The 18,429-nt window shown below is 57.6% G+C and overlaps 2 protein-coding genes and 1 long non-coding RNA gene across 4 annotated transcripts; 2 read left to right on the top strand and 1 right to left on the bottom strand.

Moving 5' to 3' along the window:
* Positions 1-1,622: 1,622 nt before the first annotated feature.
* Positions 1,623-8,900, top strand: PGF (placental growth factor). Of its 2 annotated transcripts, XM_034062482.1 has the most exons (7): positions 1,623-1,761; positions 1,913-1,952; positions 2,554-2,750; positions 4,179-4,255; positions 5,911-5,940; positions 6,031-6,093; positions 6,872-8,900. In XM_034062482.1, the coding sequence occupies exons 1-7, from the start codon at positions 1,696-1,698 to the stop codon at positions 6,891-6,893; spliced, it is 495 nt and encodes a 164-aa protein (XP_033918373.1). In that variant the 5' UTR covers positions 1,623-1,695; the 3' UTR covers positions 6,894-8,900. The 2 variants fall into 2 exon arrangements, with proteins under 2 accessions (XP_033918373.1, XP_033918374.1); XM_034062483.1 differs by lacking the exon at positions 6,031-6,093.
* Positions 8,901-10,403: 1,503 nt separating this feature from the next.
* Positions 10,404-17,517, top strand: RPS6KL1 (ribosomal protein S6 kinase like 1). The gene is made up of 10 exons (XM_034062607.1): positions 10,404-10,679; positions 10,997-11,121; positions 11,939-12,031; positions 12,852-12,899; positions 13,272-13,404; positions 14,663-15,427; positions 16,177-16,266; positions 16,353-16,435; positions 16,676-16,771; positions 16,889-17,517. Exons 1-10 carry the CDS (start codon positions 10,442-10,444, stop codon positions 16,997-16,999), a joined length of 1,782 nt encoding a protein of 593 aa, XP_033918498.1. The 5' UTR covers positions 10,404-10,441; the 3' UTR covers positions 17,000-17,517.
* On the bottom strand, positions 13,784-15,317 carry LOC115946493 (uncharacterized). The gene is made up of 2 exons (XR_004080560.2): positions 14,683-15,317; positions 13,784-14,190 (listed from the first exon to the last, which is right to left on the bottom strand). It is a non-coding gene; the product is annotated as an uncharacterized lncRNA (long non-coding RNA).
* Positions 17,518-18,429: the final 912 nt, after the last annotated feature.

Genomic DNA, 18,429 nt, shown 5'->3' on the forward strand with positions numbered 1-18,429 from the left:
TAGAAAGGGGATGCTCATCCCAGGAATGTAAACTCTGCCCATGGCCTCTGAGGAAATAGCTTCAGACCAGGAACAGGATTGCACTCGGCAATTAAGGGCTGGTCTCCCCAGCCACACAGCTCCTGGGGGAGAGCCCTTTGCTCCAGCGCCAGAGGCTGGCCTTGTGTCTGAGAGGTGGCCCCGAGGGACCTTCCAGCAAGGACAGACCGTGTGGTCACGGTCTTCACAATAACAGGATTCTGTCTGTCCAGTGAGTTGGCAGCAGCTGCTGCTCAGGGCAGCCTCTGGTCCAGGCTCTCGAGTGCAGGAAATGCTCCATTCGTCCCCCATCTCAAAACCATCCCTGGGGAGGTGGTGGTGGTGGGGTCCCTTGGCCCAGGCGGGTCCATGGGGTGGCAGAGGGAGAGCACAGGTACGCTCCCGCCATCGCGGTGAGGCTGTTACCTGCTCCTCGCTGTCCAGCCAGGGGCAAGAGCGTGAACAGGCACCGAACGCCTTCCGGCAGCCCCCGGCAGTGCTGTGCTGTTGGTGCTGAGTGATGAACTGCAGCGCTCCCGGACCCCCGGCGGGGCCGGCGTGTCTGTGCGCTTATCTCTGCTGCATCTCCCTGCTAATTTGCCAGGCCCTGCTCCAGCAGCTTTCTCACACACTCAGCCGTACCCGTGCCTGAAAGCTCTACCCGGAGCAGAGCTCCCGCTGACGCCTGAGCTGCTGCCACCTGCATGGCTCGGAGGGGCTGGGGACAGGCAGCTGGCGCGTCCCTCATTCCCTGGGGACAGACCCCACAGGGCTGGGGACAAGCCACTGGCGTCCTCATGCTGAAGGGACAGACCTCACACAGAGGTGGGCAGGGAAGTCCTGGAGCAGCCTCCCTGCTCTCCCAGAACAGAAACGTGAATCCCGGCAGCGACACACATCCCGCTATTTCCCTGGGACCCGCTGGCACTTCCCACCTCCCATAGCTCCAGCTTCCCTGGCCTTTGGGACTTAAAAATAGAACAGAAAAGGCCACAGAGCTCCTCTGGGTTTACCCTTGGCAGCAGGGTTTGGACCTGATCTGCTCCAGTGAACCACTGTGCCCCCTTTTCCCCCAAGAGGGAGGGACAACCCATGACAGACAGAAGAGGGATGCTGTCCCTCTGGCTGAGGGGCTGGAACCCCCTGCTAGGGCTTCGACGAGCTGGATAGGCAGGTGTAGGGCACCCTGGGGGGAATAGTGTGACTGGAGGGACATGGTGCTGCTGGGTGGGCACTGAGTGGCCCGACCGGCATGGGGCAGCGCACGCTGAGCCTGGGAGAAGCGAACAGGGTCCGGGGAACCCAGCGAACAGAAAAGCCCCGACAGAGCGCCGGTGCTTCCCGCTCTCCGGGATTGCCTCAGCCACAGGCCAATCCATAAACGCGCCGGGGCAGCCCGATGGGGCAATGTCTGGTGCCGAGCACTGGCGGCGGGGGCTCCGCTGCGACGGGGGGCACCGGCCGTCCCCGGGGCCGGGCACCTGCTCCCGCCCCGCGGCGGGGCCGGGGCGGGCGGGGGCGGAGCAGCAGCGGTGAAATAGGGCGGCGGAGGGGAGCGCGCTCCCATGGCCCGGCGGCGGCGGAGGCGGCACGGCGGGGCCGGTGGCCCGGCGGAAGGACGGCATGCCGGGGGCGGCGGAGCGGTAGCGGGGGCGCGGAGTCGTTGCCGGCGCGGCGATGCGGCTGCTCGGTGCCTTCCTGAGGCTGCTGGTGGCCGCGACGCTGGGGGCGCCTCCTGCCCCGGTGAGAGAGTGGGGTCGGGGCGGCTGCAGCCCGGCTCGGCCGGTGCTGCTGCCCGCGGTGGCGGTGGTAGCCGGTGCAACTCCTCTCGGCGCTGGGTGGCGGCGGGTTCCCCCGTGCAGTCCAGCCAGCGCTCGCCTTTCCCTCCCTGCAGGCCCCGGAGGCGCGGGGGACCGCCAGCGCGGAGCCGGCCGGTGAGTTGACAGCGGACGGCAGCCGGTGCCCCGGCAGCGGGGGGGGGGGGGGGGGGGCTGCGCGCAGGGCTGGGGCGGGTGTCGGTACCGCCTGGGGCTGCTATCCCCTATGGAGCCCCGCGGCAGTGCCCGAGCGGACAGCTCTGCCGGGGCTCGGAGCAGCCCGCTCTCCCCGCTTTCGGCACCGGGCACCCCCGCGGGAGCAGAAGGGGAGTGTTCCTGCCCAGGCAAGCACCCTGGGCGCCGGGAAGGCGGCAAGTCTGGCGCAGAGCTGCGCTCCGCTTCGGCTCCTCTCTGCTCTTCCCGCTGGGAAGCCGAAGGGACGGTTCTCTGCCGCTCTGTGGGGCAGGGAGGCGAGGGGGGAGAGCGGAGAAGGAGGAGGCAGAGCTGGCGGGCAGGTGAAGAACGAGCCCATGGCGGTGGCTGTGTCCTCGCCAGTGCGGTGGTGGACTTTCTTGGAGCACAAGGGGGTCCTCTTCATCCCTGCGTGCCCGTGATGGAAACGACCCCACCGCGGCCGCTGCACCTGCCCCGGCAGCCGCCGGCTGGGCTCAGCCTCTCTGGGCACCTCCTTACAGCCCCTCACCTCGGTCTCTTGCAGTCCTGACCTTTCGGGAGATCTGGAACCGTAGTTTCTGCCGGCCCCTGGAGCAGCTGGTGGACGTCATCAGCGAGTTCCCCAACGAGGTGGAGTACATTTTCAGACCCTCCTGCGTCTCCCTGCAGCGCTGCGGAGGCTGCTGTGGGGATGAGGGTCTCCGCTGTGTCCCTGTGGAAACAAACACGGTCACCATGCAGGTAAACGCTGCTGCTGTGGTGCTCTAGCTGCACCAGGGATGTCGTGGCCTCCTGGCCTATAGCTGGGAGGGTAAACTTGCAGCTTCCCATCCTCCAGGCATCGTAGCAGCATGGATAGCAGGGGTGAGGGCTTATTCACAACATGCCAAACTAGGAGGGTCCCACTGCCTGCTCTTTGGGCTTGTCCCTGAGGCCAGGTGACATCCCTGGTGGCACTGGCCTCATTTCTTGCTTCCTTGCCCTCAGTGTGATCCCTCTTGCTGACTGTTGTCACCTTTCCAACCTTCCCTATCCTGCAGTGAGGCTGTGGGTGTCCCAGGTACCCATTACTCTGCCTAATGAGGTAAAGCAGATGCTGCCCCTGAATCACAGAGAGAAGCAAGGCTCTGTGTGTCAGGAGATGCCTGTGGTGGTGCTGACAGAGTGTGTGCTGAGGGCATGGTGAGCATGAAGGGCTGCACCAGCCACGTTTACAGCCCCCACTGTGGGATCTGTGTGAAGTGGGGTGGGAGATCCTGGGCTGCAAACATGCTGCTAGTCACCTTTTCCCAGTGTGCCTGGCAGCCATTGTCCTCACACCGCAGTCCTTGTGCTGTGCTGCCAGGGACCAAACCACTTCTGCTTCAGGGAGCAGAGAAAAGCTCTGCTCTGCCCATGGGTGATGGACTAGAGAGTGCCTGCAATAAATCACAGGTGAATTTGGTCCCTCAGAGGCTGAAAGTGTGTTTGGAGGCAGGGTCGGAGTCTCCAAAAAGTCTCCACTGAAGTAGAGCAAGAACCTGGCATGATCAGGAGGCAGTTCCCCATGCACAGGTCTCCCTCCATGGAGATGGCTGTGTGAGGGACGGCAAGGCTGGGTACTTCCACAAGGGTTAGCATAGATCACAGCAATGATGAGCATACCCCGTGAAGCTCCTGGATGTCCAGCCCCAACTCTGGGCTGGGCTATGGACTGACATGTAACAGGGCAAACACTGCAGCCCTGGGCTAGGATGGCACTGTGGTACTGATTCCAGGCTCAGTCCTGTGGGAAGGAGGGGAAGGAGGCAGCAGCAATGGGAATGGTCTGGAAAACATGAGTGTTCCTATCGGAGAAGGGAGATGTGCAAAGTGGTCAAATGCATGAAAGCTCTCCACAGAGGCAGGGACACAGAAATCTCTTCTAAGGCTGGGAAATCCCAAAAGCGTAAGGCTTAAATTGCAGCCCTGAAGACACGGTGCGACACCAGCAGAGCCTCCAAGCTGCCGGGTGGCTGGGCCTGGCCGGTGCTGCCTGCATGTGGAGGTGGAGCCTCTGGTGCCGGAGGTGCCGGGGAACAGGTTAGACATGCGTCTGCCCGAGAGGCTGCGGTGGAGAGGCAGCGCCGTGGGAGCCCTTCCAGCCCCCTCCTGCCTCTGGCTGGGAAGTAACCTTTGCTCCTCTTTCAGCTCCTGAAGATAAAGCCGAATGGGGAGGCTCCCTACGTGGAGATGGTGTTCACCGAGCACAAGCAGTGCGAGTGCAGGTAGGGACCCCCCTGGCTGGTTTTGCATCCCTGTGCCCCTCCAGTGAGAGCAACCCTGCCAGCTCACCATGTGTGAGCAATGAGGGGGGCACCCTGGCTCTGCTGGAGCCCCCTTCTCCCTGCTGCCTCTGTTTCCTGGTGCTTATGGCCCTTGCTCAGGTGCAGGCTGCACTGTGCTTCTTCAGCGGCCTTCCTGCACCATGCACTGTCTGCAGGGCTGGAGCTGCTGGTGCACCTTGGCTCTGTGAGCAGCAGTGTCTGTGCCTTCCAGCCCCATTGCTGCCTTGGCAAGCTTGGCATGTAATCCTCTGGCCCATGGATAACAGCAAGGCTGGTGGCTCTGAGGCAGGTACCTGGTGGTGGCTCAGCAGAGACCTCCATGGCTTGCCATACCTGAGCATGACTGTGGCCCAAAGAGAAAGCTGAAGAACTGGGCCTTGGGCCTCCATTTAACAGAGGCTGCCCCATCCATCCAGGGAGGCAGAGCAGGGGCTTACATCCAAACTGACAAATGAAAGCTTGAAATATGCATTGCCAGCCTGGTACGGATGTGCAGCACCAACCTGCCACAGACCTCACTTTGGAGTGCTCACTTTTCCCAGAAGCAGCAAGAGCTTGGGCAGGATGGTGCCCCTGCCTGGGGTCTGCAGTGCTTTGGGAGTCAAGAGCAGCTCCAGGGCTGCTCACAGATGGTCCCTGCCACAAGTATGCTTCAACCCTGCCTACATGGGGGGTCCTGGCACTTGCTCTCCATCATGACCCCAGGGTGATCCAGTATTGTGAAAATTGGGGATTGAGTGTCCTGCTTGGCAGCCGTTAGACACAAGATCCTTGCCTGGAAGAAGAGCCTGAGGATCCCGGGGCTGGTATTCCCCTGCAGCTGTAAAAGCGGCTGTGCTGGAGTAGACCCAAGGCTTGTCCAGCTCTACTCTGTCTCTGAAGCATCTGCTGGTGGATGCAGAAGGGAGAGTAGGAAGAAGCACATGTGTTACTTCCCCCCTCTTGCTCTGCTTCCAGCTATTTTCCATGCAGGGAATTTCCTGAGCCTGTTGTGATTTTCCTACCTAGGGTAACTCCCAGGGGATCTCCTACAAGCACTTGTGCAGGCTGCCTTTGAATCTCTGTAAACTTCTTGCTTCTGCAGAACCTCTTGGCTTCTCCTTAAGCTGCCTTCCATGCCTTTACAGTGCTTCCCTTTGAAATGCAGTGTGAGTACAGTGGATGTCCTAGCCTTGGCACCTATATTGGATGCTTAAGCCAAGTATGTTGTGGCTGTTGTCTGAGAACCACTACTGAGGCTTTGCAGCAAATCCCACATGTTACTCAGGATGTTGCATGTTGTTTAACCAGCTGAGCTATGGAAGCTGTCACTGTGAGCAGCTGAGACTGAACCTGTGCTTCCCAACCTCATGGGCAGAATGTCATTTCCCTGGGGGAGCTGCCAAAGCTGACTGTCCCCCTGCCCCTCTGTTGTCTTTGTCTTCTGTCTACTGCAGTCAGTTCCTGTCTGAGGGGATGATAACATGAAAAGGAGTTGTATTTGGTCTGGTTTAAGCATGAACGATAACAGGTAGATTGTGCTGCACACTGAGGCAGCAGCCCAACAGCCGGCATTGCCCTAGTAACTGCTTCACTGTCCTTTTCCTATTCCACAGGCCCCGGCAGGACCTGATGAGGCTGGGAAGGTAAGTGATGTCAGGGGCAGTGTTACAGGCTGGAGTTGTGTGTGTCATCTCCTACACATCAGCCTTTCTTGTGGTCTTTTCCTTTCAAAGGAGAAGGCCTAAGGGTCGAGGTAAGAGAAGACAAGAGAGGACGAGACGTAAAGGCTGTGAACTGTAAGTGAGCATGGACAGGTATGGGTGGTGTCTTGTGGGTTCATTTCTTTCGGATGAACAGCTTCATTAAGCCTTTAGGTCTTTACTGACACTGTAAGCAGTGAGAAGTTTGTGCAGGGCAGGCACAGGAGAAAGCAGTACAGCAGGGACAGTGAGTGGCTGTAGGGAAATGGGCCTCTTACTGAAGGCTCAGTAGTTTCCAGGCTCAGCAGCTCAAAGCTGGCCAGCCCTAACCAGGGTGGGGATGGATGGATGGATGGATGGATGGATGGATGGATGGATGGATGGAGTTACTTGCTGGTATGTGGCTCTATCACTATCACAGACAACACTGGATTTCCTGATCCCTGAATTTCCAGTTTTAGCTTCATCCTGCTGTCAGCTGTGTCCTTCCTGCTGTCCTTGGCTAGTCATTGTTTGGGTTACTCTACCCTTTCCCTCCTTACATTTAGCTGACTCTTCAAACCGCTTGCTGTAACAATGCAGGCTGGACTCTCACTGCATACATTTTTGGGGTGTGGTGCCTATGGCTGGCACTTCCATGTTGTGTTTCCCTGTTTTTTTCTGAAGCCTCCTGCTCAGGGCTCAGCCAGCACCTACAGCCCCATTGCCCTTCCCCTTCCCTGTTAAGGGGCTGTCTGTGGTCCCTACCACTTTGATTTGGTGCAGGAGGTGCTCAGCATGGAGGAGGGGGAACCTGGGGCACAGCGGGTGAGCCTGGAGGTCCTGGTGTGCCTCAGTGCCAGCAGTGCTCACCCATGCCATGCTCTCTTTGCAGATGTGGCACACCACGCAGGTAGCCTCCGCTCTGCCCCTGGCCTTGCTCCTGTTGCTTGGGTTTGAGCCAGCAGTGTCTTCCCCTGGCATGAGGAACTTGTGGAGCTGTGTCCTGCCATGCAGCAGTGGGGAACAGGACTCCAGCAGGGAAAAGCTAATTAGACTCTTGCCTGGCCCTGGCTGGAATGAAACCTATAACTGAGGACTCGCTCACCCCATCTGCACCATCAGCAGCAGGACAAAAGGACCTGTGACCAGGCCTGGGGCTGAAGATGAGGAGCTCAAGCAGCATCCTGGTGTTTGAGGACATCCTGTGAGCAATGAGGAGTGGAGCTGGTGGATGTGCTGCTGGAGCTGGCTGGTGACAGCATCATGGGGATGGGTGGAGGAGGCTTGGAGGGCTGCAGCTGCAGAGCTGCTCTGTCCTGCCAGTGCCCTGCACCTGGAGAGGAAGGAAACCCAGGGCAGGCAAGGCTGCAGGGCTGTGTCCATCTGAGCCTTGGCATGGGGCAGTCCAGGAGGGTGCCTGGAAAGCCCTCTTGGAGAGGAAGGAATGGGAACTGGGGTTGCCAGGGCTCCTCACATACTTGCAGCCACATCCCAGCCTTGCCCTGCTCAATAAAACCTGGTGGGCGGATGCAGGCACTGGAAGTGTGAGCGCTCCTGTCTGCTTCTTGGCAACTGCCTGCAGGCAGGGCTCTTCCCGTGGGCTCTGTCCCAGGCTGGAGGAGGGCAGTCCTGCCACGGACCAGGGCTTGTCCCCAGCAGCAACTCCTGTAGCACCCAAGAGGCTGCCCTTGTTGGAGATGAGCAACCAGTAGGTCAGGACCAAGCTGCTCCCAGGCTGGGGGCTAGCCATGTGCTGGAGACCCCTGGGGGAAATATCCTTCTCCACCACACTGTAGCATGGAGACAATACCTCTTATTCACCTTCCTTCACTTGCTGTCCTGTGGCTTTCCTTCTCCTTTGCTGGTCTGATGGAAGGTTAGGGTAGAGGATGCAGGCTGCCTCTGAGCCTTCCCACGCAAGAAACACCCCGCCAGGTCTCATTCACTTGGTCTGGGGGCAAGGAACATTCTGGGGTGTGGAGGGGGCTGTGGCTGCTGCCGTTTCCTGCTTTCCCCACTCTGCGTGGGTCTGGCCAGCCTCTGTTTCTGTGTGCCTCAGGCACTGCTCCTGGGGATCCTCATATCCCCTTTCCTGTTCCGGCTACAGGGGTGCTGGGGCTGGCTGCCAAATGCATCCTGTGCTGCTCCTTGCAAGCTGCACCTGAAGCAGTGCACATAGCTGGAAACCCTAAGGGCAAGCTGGACACCAGCATGTGTGTGGGGCACCCCTAGCATGGGGTGAAAACAAAATCAAGAGTTATTATTGAAAGCTTCAAGCAGAAGGCAGGAGGGCAAGATGTACAAAGGCTTCAGCATTACCATCAAACAAGGTGACCCATGGTCTATCCTGCACTGAGGAACAAGGGAGCCTGATGCAGCAGGTGTTAGGACCCAAGGCACCTGTTGCCCGCTTCTGACATAGCAGCCTGTAGTCAGGGCAGTCTCCCTCAAAGCTGTAATGCTGGTGCTGCTTGTGGCTGGCACAGGCACATGGGGTCTGGGGCATTGGCACCCTGGGAAGAAAAGGGTAAGTGTTGAGGTGATGTGAACCTCTGTGCTGCCAGCATGCATGGACTGTGCCCACGCAGCTGGGTATATCTTCCAGGAAGCTTCTCCTTGGCTGCTTGATGGATGAGAGGAACTTGCTGTTCCCCTTCCTATGTCACTCAGGGGCCATGTGGGCCATGTGGCACCCAGCTGCAGTGGCCAGTCCTGGTCTGTGTAGTCTCTCCCCACACCCACATGCTGTTTCAGCCTGGCTGGTTGTGCTTTGAGGCTAAGGAGAAGTGTGCAGCACTCGAGCGATGGTTTCTGCATTGGTTTTAACAGTAAAAGTTTTACCACAGTAGTATTAAACCTTTAAAAAGGAAGTTATATAAACCCGAGGATGTTAATTAATAAAAGTAAGTTTGTTAAGAGTAGTGATTAAGGTTAAAAAGTAATTCAAATGAACTCCTGCTCAGCAGCTTTCCCCAACAGCTTCTGGTGTCTGGCATCACTTCTTTGGCTGCTGCTTGGCAGTGAGTGTTTTCAGGCATGGAGTGCTGGGGTGCACACCAAGGACCAGGATGCCTAGGAGGGATGTGGCTGTTGTGCTTGCAGCAGTGATGAAAGGATCAGCTCTGGCAGGGAAGGAGCAGGGGAAGTTACCACCAGCATGGGAAGTTTGGGAGCTGCATCTCCAGGTGTTGGGGCTCCCTCCATCTCCAAGGGGTGTTTCACTGTGGCTTCACTGGCAAGTGAAGGCCCCTGCATGATCCCTGACAAAGGGGAGAGGGCTGGCACCCTCCTAGTCCCAGAGACTTCCAGCTGGACATTGCAACCATTGCTGACATGAGGGTCGAGGGCCTGCTGCTCTGAGGAGGAGAATGGGGCTCCTGACCATTGAGTCTCGTGGCCACCACCCATTCACCCTCCTGAGGGGACCAGCAACTGTCTGCCTGTCCCAGCTCTGTGCTGCTAGAGGGGGGAGAATCACCTCCCTCAACCTCCTGGTCACACTTCTTTTGATGCAGTCCAGCATACAGTTGGCTTTCTGGGCTGTAAGTGCATATTGCCAGGTCACATTGAGTTTCTCATCAGCAAGTCCTTCTCCTCAGGGCTGCTCTCAATCCATTCTCAGTTCCAGGCACACGGTCTTGCACTTGGCCTTGTTGAACTTCATGAAGTTCACATGGTCCTACCAGCCTGTCACTGCCCTTCTCTTTGACATTCCTTCCCTCCTCAGCATGTCAACTGCACCACACAGCTCGATGTCATTGGCAAACCTGTCGATGGTGCACTCAATCCCACTGTCTGTGTTACCGACAAGCATTGCTGGTTCCAATACCAACCCTTGAGGAAAACCACCCGTCACTGATCGCTTAGGCATTAGTGCATTTGTGCTGATGCTCCCCCCTCTATAGATCTGAAATAAGTTTGTAAAACTGAATGGGCCTGCAGGAGCTGTACAAGGGACAGCCAAGAGCCCAAGGCTTTGGAACAATGACACCCACTTGCAGGATGCAGGTCAGAAAGAATCACCCATGCTCTGGGATGGGAAATGGTCCGGTCAGCACAGAGCTGCTGAAACAGGCACACCAGGTAAAGGCAAAGGCTATTTAAAGCGCAACTAATTACGTGTTACGGGAGGACGGAAACCAGGTGGCAAAGGCAGTGCTGAATGAACATCGGAAGCTTTGTTAATTAAGGACAATTAACGGTGAATAACGATGGCAATGGAGCAGTGGAGCATTGGCGCTCCCCGCACCTCAACCGCACGGCGAGGGCCCGGCCTTGGGGCGGTGGCAGCGGGACCCCCCCTGCCCCGGTCCGGGATCCCCGGTGCAGCGCCGGGAGGGTGGGGGGTGATGACCTCATCCGCAGCGAATCAGCGCCGTCCCGGGGGCGCGGCCCCGCCCCTCCCTCCGTCCGTCCCCGCCAGCCGGAGGATGCTGCCGGTCCCTGTCTCCGGTGCGGGATCATGAGCCGGGCGGAGGCCGAGCCCTGCCCCCGGCCGCTGGCGCAGGCCCGCGTCTACCTGGGGCAGCTGCGGGGACGCGTCTCGCCGGCGGGCCCCGAGGGCGGTGGGCGCCGGGATTACCTGGTGGAGGCGGCGCGGCAGCTGCGGCTGGCGCTGGAGCGGGACGTCAGTGAGGACTACGAGGAGGCCTTCAACCACTACCAGAACGGCGTGGACGTGCTGCTCCGCGGCGTGCAGGGTGCGTGGGGCCTCCCTGGAGGGGAACGGGGGCATCCATCCGGGGAGAGCAGCGAGGCACCTGGGCATCCGTCCAGGGATTGCAGACAGGGGGACACTGATCCCTACTGGGAGAAGGCTGAGGGGACCACGGCATTTCTCCGGGGGATGTGTCAATGGGACCAGGGCATCCCTCCTGGAAGCATAGCAATGGGACCAGGGCATCCTTCCGGGGAGTGTGACCACTGGGGCATCCCTCTGGGGAGCGTGGCCAGGGGACCAGGGCACACCTCTGGGGAGCATGCAGCCTCTCATGCCCGCTTTCCACACTGACCACAGTTGACCCCAACAAGGAGCGCCGGGAGGCCGTAAAGCGGAAGATTACACAGTACCTGAGGCGTGCAGAGGAAATCTTCAACTGCCACCTCCAGCGGGCTGCAGAGGGCAGCAACCCCACCGCCACGGTGAGGGGCTGGCGTGGGGTGGCATTGGGTGGGATGGCAGCGGATCTGTGGCACTGGGACAGCTGGGACACACACACACACAGCAGCCCCAGTGAGCCTCTTTGACTGCCTCTGCCAGATGCCACCATAAGGTGGTGTAGATAAAATGGCAAACACATCAGCTGCAGTGTCATGGCATGCTGGTGGCTGTGAGGGAACTGACAGCCCTTCACCCTGCCTGGGTCAAAGAGCTGAGGTAGGCCCAGCTTGTCTGGAGTGCTCCCAGGACCCCCACCCCTGAGGTGTGGATGTTTAGCTTGCTGCCACCATAATGAAAATGGTCATTTTTGGTTGGACTAAAGCTGCTGGGGGGAACCACCTTGTAACATGTTAAAAATATTGTCTTTCCCATCATTGCTCCCTTTTGGATGGAAACTAGAGGGTTCCTCACTGCATTGTGGGAGGAGGTGGTTAATGAAGTGAGAAGGCAGTGAGGCAGATAGAGTTGGGGCCTGGTGAGAACGAGGGGAGAAAGGCAACTTCCTTCCATATCCATACAGATCCCCTTAGTGCTGAAGCAGTCCTTGTCCAGGTCCAAATTTTGGAGTGATTTTACATCTGCTGCAGGTGCAAGCTTTCCCTGGAAACTTCAGAAATCCAGGAGCTGGAAATGGTCCAGCTGTTAGGAATCAACCATGTCCATGGGAGTGTTGCCTCTGGATGTTCACCAGCCTGGCAGTATTGCTGCCTTCCCTGGAAAATGCAGGGACTTCTCCTACCTGCTGCCATGGACAAGAACATTTCTAGGTCCCTCATGCTCTTCTCTCACTGCCTGCAGGGTTACAGCAGCCTGCGCTTCCGGCCCATCAGGACACTGAGCTCGGCAGTGGAGAACCTGAGACGGTGCAAGGTTGTGGGAGTGATTGATAAGGTAAGGACTCGACCTGGAACTGCGGGGGGGGGGGGGGGGGTGAGGCTGGGGCTGGACCAAAGTGTGAGCTGGATGGTCCTGGCAGTTGGGGTGGGGGTGCTGGGACCATCCACCATGAGGGTATATATCCACACCATTCCCACTAAGGGAAATTGGCAGGCAAGGATGCAAGACCCTTTAGGAGTTAGCTGGAAAATCTGTTAATGCCCCCATTACTTTTGCTTACCAGAGCTCCCAAGATATTCACAAGGAGATTAATGCACCCAGTTCTTTCCCATGTATGGAATTGTGTTTGATGCCTAGGAACCTCAGTGGTGGACTTCTATGGGTAATTTAGACTTCCGCAGAAGACAAGCTATCTGCATGAATAAATTAAATAGTAGCTCATGATCTTGGAGCAAAATGCCAGACTTACCTTCTCCATACACACACTGGCACACTGCTCTCCTCTGCATTCACACAGCTTAGGGCTGAGCTCAGGGCTGATGTGGTCCTCCCGTCCTGCCGAGGCCCAGGTGGGTGGCTCAGCACACCTTGCCGAGCCCACCAGGAGCAGCATGAAGGCCTCCTTTGTGAGGGAAGCAAAAGTAGTATGGGAGCCACCTCTTGGCTTTATTAACTTTCTACTCCCTGGCTGCATCATTGCTGACAACCTGTGGTTTGTCTTTCAAGAGTAGGGGTTTGAGCACCCCAAACTCCTCTAGCTGGGTCGGAGTTTGTTTCAGTTCCAGAACCGAGTCCCTTGGGCCATTCCTGTAGGCTGTGTGCTGGGGTGGGAGCAGTCACTGTTTCTGACCACCATTGTATATACCACTCCCAGGTGCAGATTGTCCAGGATCCTGCCACTGGTGCCACCTTTATACTTAAGGTGGGTGCTTTCAGTTTCATCTGCCTGCTTCTGCCTGTCCTGCCAGAGCCTCCTTGCCCAAGCAGATGCCTGGGGCAAGTGAGCTGACCAAAAAATAGCAGCTCAGAGAGGTGGTGGAGGAAGTTCATGTTCATAAAGCTTCCTCAATCATCTGTTTCTCTGCCTTATAATGCTGCCAGCCAAGCCTTATGACCATGTGAACCTGGGCCATTCCCTGAAACAGATCATGGGTGAGGTGGGTGAGGTGGGCAAGTTTGCTTAGTACAAGTCATAGGGCATGCCACCTTTTCAGCTGGCCTCCTGCCCTGCCACGTGCTAGGTTGCAGGGAGTCCCTACCATGCTGTAACACCCATCTACTTGTACCTCCTCAGAGCCTCCCCAAATCCCATGTTGAGACCCGTGAGCGACAGACCATCATCCCTCATGGGGTCCCCTTCATGGTCAAGCTGTTGTGCTACTCTGTGAGTGAGGACTCCATCTTCCTCCATCTGGAACACGTGCAGGGTGAGTGGGGACAGCATTGCTTTCCGTCCGTGGAGCATCCTGCTCTTATCCTCAGCCTCCCTTTCTCTAAAATCTCAAATATATTTATCTGGCTGCTTTGGGGCTGGTTTTTATAGTGACAGCACAAGCTGTCTTCTTCATAGATAGGTGGTGGGTATCGGGGCTTGGAGACATCAGGGAAGGAGCTGCTCTGCAGTACTGGGGATTCTCAGGGTTTGGTGAGAGCTGACTGGGAAAGTGAACTAGAAATGGGCCTGTAGAGACCTACAAGGAGAAAGGGGGTGTGTGTGTTGTATGGAAACTAGCCTTAAGGACAACTGACTCCTATGGGAGGGAATGGTTATGCCTTGAGGTAAAGGGGTTCATGGGGACCAGCGTCTTAAAAACGTCTTTATTTTACTAGCATTGTTTGACCATGACAGGAGGGTAATAAAGGAGAACCAAGTGAGGTGATTCACCAGGATGGTGTAGAACAAAACAATCTTTTGCTAAGAGCTTTATGGAACTTTTTTTGTTTTGCTATAAAAGAAGAGATCACACTGGCTTTTGAGTTCACACCAAAGAGAGGAAATGGAGAACTGGGGCATAAAGGGGTTCTGGTATAACATGGAGGTAAACTTGAGGCTTGTCCTAGATCCTGGTAAAGAAGTTTGTAACGTGGAGGTTTGTCCCATAGAGCTCCTTCACTCTCTGCTGGTTCAATGGATGTGTAGAGAGCAGCAGCTGGAGTTCAGCAATGACAAATGCAGGCTGATGTGCTGGGGAACAGCTTCAATCCTTGTGTTGCTGTAGGATGAATTTGCAGCCAGCAGCTGAGCGTAGTGAGGCTGGGAAGCCCTGGCACCATGCTGCGGGCTCAGGGCTCACTGCTCTGGCTCATTGCTGACTCATGGGCTTTGTGCCATGTGGTGGGAGCTCTCTGGCATCTCTGTCACACAGGAGGAAAGTGGGGATGGCAGTGGGGTCAAGGGCAATGATTAACATGTGGAAGTGGTAGAGCTGGGATCAAGGAGACTGTGCAGGATGGGGAGCAAGGCTGCTACAGGAGGGGGTAATGATGTGCTAGATCTGGGAAGAGGCTGAGCATGGTGTGCTCATGTATTCTGCACTGACCTGAGCTCTGCTGCAGGGGAGATTTATGATGCTTGACCATGTCCCTAGTTTGTGGGCCTTGGCCTGTCCCTGCATGGACTGTGTCTGCAGAGGGGGAACCAGGGATGCTTTCTGCCTGTTACTTGTTCTTCTCTCTGCTTTCCAGGAGGGACTCTGTGGTCTCACCTCTGCTCCAAGTACCATGTCCAGCAGGGCTCTGCAGATTCAAGCACTGGTCAAGCCCTCAGGGACCTTGGCAGGCAGGATGTCGTGGGAAGCTCCCAGGCCAGCAGCCAAGTCTCCATCTTCTCTGCTCGGACAGGCAGTGGCTTCCCAGGCTCCACAACCCACCGAGTACTGGGAAACACTGACGCGTCGCCCCCTCGGGAGCAGACTCCCACCCCCACGGACCGTGTTCCAGCAGCACCAGCCAAAGGCCCCAGCCACCCCACCAGCCAGGGCCCGGTCGTCTACCCCTGGCACACCCTAACCAGCAGCACCGGCTCTGTGTCGGACACAGCAGGCTCCCAGCGGGGCCCCCGGCTCCCCCAGCCTGTACTGAGCACTGCGAGAGGGGCCCAGCCGTGGCCTCAGCAAGTGCCTGAGGTCCCCGGGGCTCGGTCCCTCCTCACCTCGGGTCGGAGGCAGCTTCCTGCAGGATTCGCTCCGCCCAGCGCTGTGCAGCCCCGCGGGCCCGGCCCGGTGGCGCGGGAGCCCTCGCGGGAAGCCTATGGAGGGCCGGGCCGGCGGCCGCCATCAGAACAGTGCCGGGCTTCGGGTTCCTGCGGGCCGGGGCGCAGGGCATGGGCAGTGCGGGAGGAGCAGGTGCGGCTCTGGGCAGCGGAAATCCTGCTGGCGCTGGAAGGGCTGCACCAGCAGGGTGTGCTGTGCCGCGACCTCAACCCCAGGAACCTGCTGCTTGATGCGGCGGGTAGGTAGTGCCGGGCTGCTGCCGCAGGAGGTGCTCGGCTGGGAGACTGCCGCTTGTTCCGTTTGCAGGGGACATGGGCTTCCTTCAGTGTGCTTCGGGGGCGGGGGGAGCCTGGGAGGTTGGAGTGTTTCTGAGCCTGGAAGTGTGGTCGTGGTTGGGATTTCCAAGCAGTTACAAGACTTGCCTCTGCAGCGGGAGTCAGGGGCCGTAGCCACAGGAATGCATTGCCCCTGCGTCCAGTTAAGGGCTGGCTGTTGGGAAATCCCAGCATGGGCAAGACAGATGAGATCAGCTGAACTGTGCCTGAGGTTAGTGGGACTGCAGTCCTTCCCTGCTTGTAGTTATGATGGGGTGCTCAGGAGCTGTCTCATCACTGGGAGCCATGGGTACCACTGTCAGAGCAAGTTCCTGCTTAGCTGGTAACATCTGGAGCAAACTGCAGAGGCACAAATTGCTTGGGAAAAGAAAAATGCAGGAAGCTTTGCAAAGAGCAAGTTATCCCCTCACCCTCTTAAGAAATTATTCTTTCTTCACTATAGCCTGGACTGGGGTCTGTGGGCTTGCTTGGGCAAGCACTGGGAGTCCAGGGGATGTGCAGTGCCAGGGGATGTGCAGTGTCTCTGTATTCAGGGCATGGCAGGGGCCCTGCCTGTTCCCAGTTGCTGGGATAGGGCTTGGCTTTGTGCTCCAGCCAGAGTCCCCGGCTTTGTGCTAATCGCCCTGCTTTTGCCTCTGGTGCTGCCTTGCAGGTCACATCCGTCTCACCTTCTTTGGCCAGTGGACAGAGGTGGAGCCCCAGTGCTGCAGCCAGGCCCGGGAACAGCTGTACAGTGCCCCAGGTAAGGGCAGCAGGAGGTGCCCTGCACAGTGCAGCCATTGGTGCTCCCTGCCTCCAGCTCTAATGTCTCTCTGGCTCTTTCTGCAGAAATTGGAGGGATTGCAGAGCCCACTGAAGCAGCTGACTGCTGGAGCTTTGGCTCTCTCTTGTATGAGTTGCTGACAGGAGTGGTAAGAGGCAGAGGAGCTGTACAAGGAGAGGTGACCCTGTAGCTCAAGGGCTCCCTGCCATGCAGGCACTGGGAGGGTGCCAGGTTGCTTCAGGCACAAGATTCCAAGTGCCTGTGCCTGGTGTCGGGGTGTTCAGGGCCCTGGGTTTTAAATCCTGCTGTGTAGGACTGGGGATGCATGACCATGAGGGTCCTACCCTCCTCAGTGCCTCTGTTCACCATCACCCTCTGCTTCCTGCAGCCACTGTCCCAAAACCACCCTTCAGGGATTCAACCTCACACCCAGTTGCATGTGCCGGAGGGACTCAGCCTGGCTGCTACCTCACTGCTCACTGAGGTGAGGGGCTTGAGTGGCTGGGAGGGAGGACAGGGCTTCCAGCTAGTGTCCAGCCTGGGTCGCTTTTCCAGAGTCACCTCTCTCCTCATCCTGCTGTCCCATCCTCTTTCTCTGCAGCTCCTGCAGTACAACCCAAAGCAGCGCCTGGGCTCTGGAGGAGGTGGCATGGCAAAGCTGAAGTCCCATTCCTTCTTCAGCACCGTCCTGTGGAACAAGCTGGTGGGCTAGGCATGCCATCCGTCCTGTGGAGAGCTGCGCACAGCCACTGTCCCTGGTGGCATGGGGAGCTCTGCCTGCAGGGGCTGCTCTGGGGAGGGCTACACATAAGGTTTTGTAGCCTTACATGTTGTCTCTGCCTGTGTTTGTTGGTGTCTCTAAGAGGAGGCTGTGGTCTGGGCCTGGCTGTCTTCTCCTCTAGGTCCTCCCTGGTGGAAAAGGGAGCCCAGGTGTTCATCCCTGGAGAAAGGCCATGTGCCCTTTTCCTGAGGCACCCCTTGCTCAGCTTAGCACCGTGGCCCAGGGCTCCTCACTACAAGTTGTATCTCTGCTCCTACCACAGTGACCCCCTTTGCCCTGTTATATTTTGTGGCTTCCAAGTGCATCACCTCTGGGCCCCGCTGGCTGGAGCCCAAGCCCGGGGCCTGTCCATCCCTGACTGCATGTGTGTGTGGGTAGTGCCTGCTGGGGGAAGGAGCCTCTGCACTTCTCCAACTCTCTGAGGAGAATAAACCACTTGTTATTGCTTGCAGAAGTGTCCTTTTGTTTCTGACCAGGATGAGCCAGGCCTGGGCTGTGTTCTTAGAGAGAGCCCCAGATCTCTTCTCAAACCTACTTTGAGCCCTGGGCTGGTGTTGCCCACCTGCTGTCAGCACCCTGCAGCCACAGTGCAGAAGATGGCACCAAGTGCCTGGCCAGCTTCACTTGTGCCCCTGCCTGCCCCATGGCCTCTGGGGTCTGCATAGCCATGCAGCTGCAGCTTCGAGCTGGGAAAAAAACGTGCAAAGTAACTATGTCTTCTTCCAGCCTTGATTTTTGTCATCATCACCCATGCTAGCTCCGCTAGCACTTGTGCCCAAGTGCTCCTCTCTGCTGGCAGGACAGCAGTCCCACTGTCCTTGCTGTGCTTTCAGTGTGGTCATCCATGTGATGGTTTAAAGGGATGATGAACTGTTGAGAGGCAGCACAGATGGAAGGAAGATAAAAGTAAATACAAACTGCAATAGAAGAAGCAGCAGCATGAACAAAAGGTGTCTGCTCACAGCCTAAAGCAGGAGCTGCTGTGCCCATCAGTGCAAATCAAAACTGTAGGCTGAAGGATGAGCTAGCAATAGCAGTGGTGTAGTTCTGGCTCTCCCAGCACTCATTCATCCCCAGTACATAGTAAGGAATATTATAACTCACTGTTGCCAGTAACAGTGAAACTCTTCTGTGGCTGATTCCAGCACCTGCTTGCCACAACCACCAGCAGAACCACTCGGCTCCTGGCTGACTCGGTCTGGCTCTCAAGCAGCAGCAGGAGCGGTTGTCCACCAGAGGGAAGCAGAGCCTGAGAGACACTCATCACCCAACAGAGGCAGGGGACACCTCAAGGGATGTGCAGAAGCAAGAGGGCTAACAGGAAGCTGAGCACTTATGCCTCAGCAGGAGCAGCTAAGCCT

This window comes from Melopsittacus undulatus, chromosome 4, assembly GCF_012275295.1.
Source record: "Melopsittacus undulatus isolate bMelUnd1 chromosome 4, bMelUnd1.mat.Z, whole genome shotgun sequence".
NCBI lineage: Eukaryota > Metazoa > Chordata > Aves > Psittaciformes > Psittaculidae > Melopsittacus > Melopsittacus undulatus.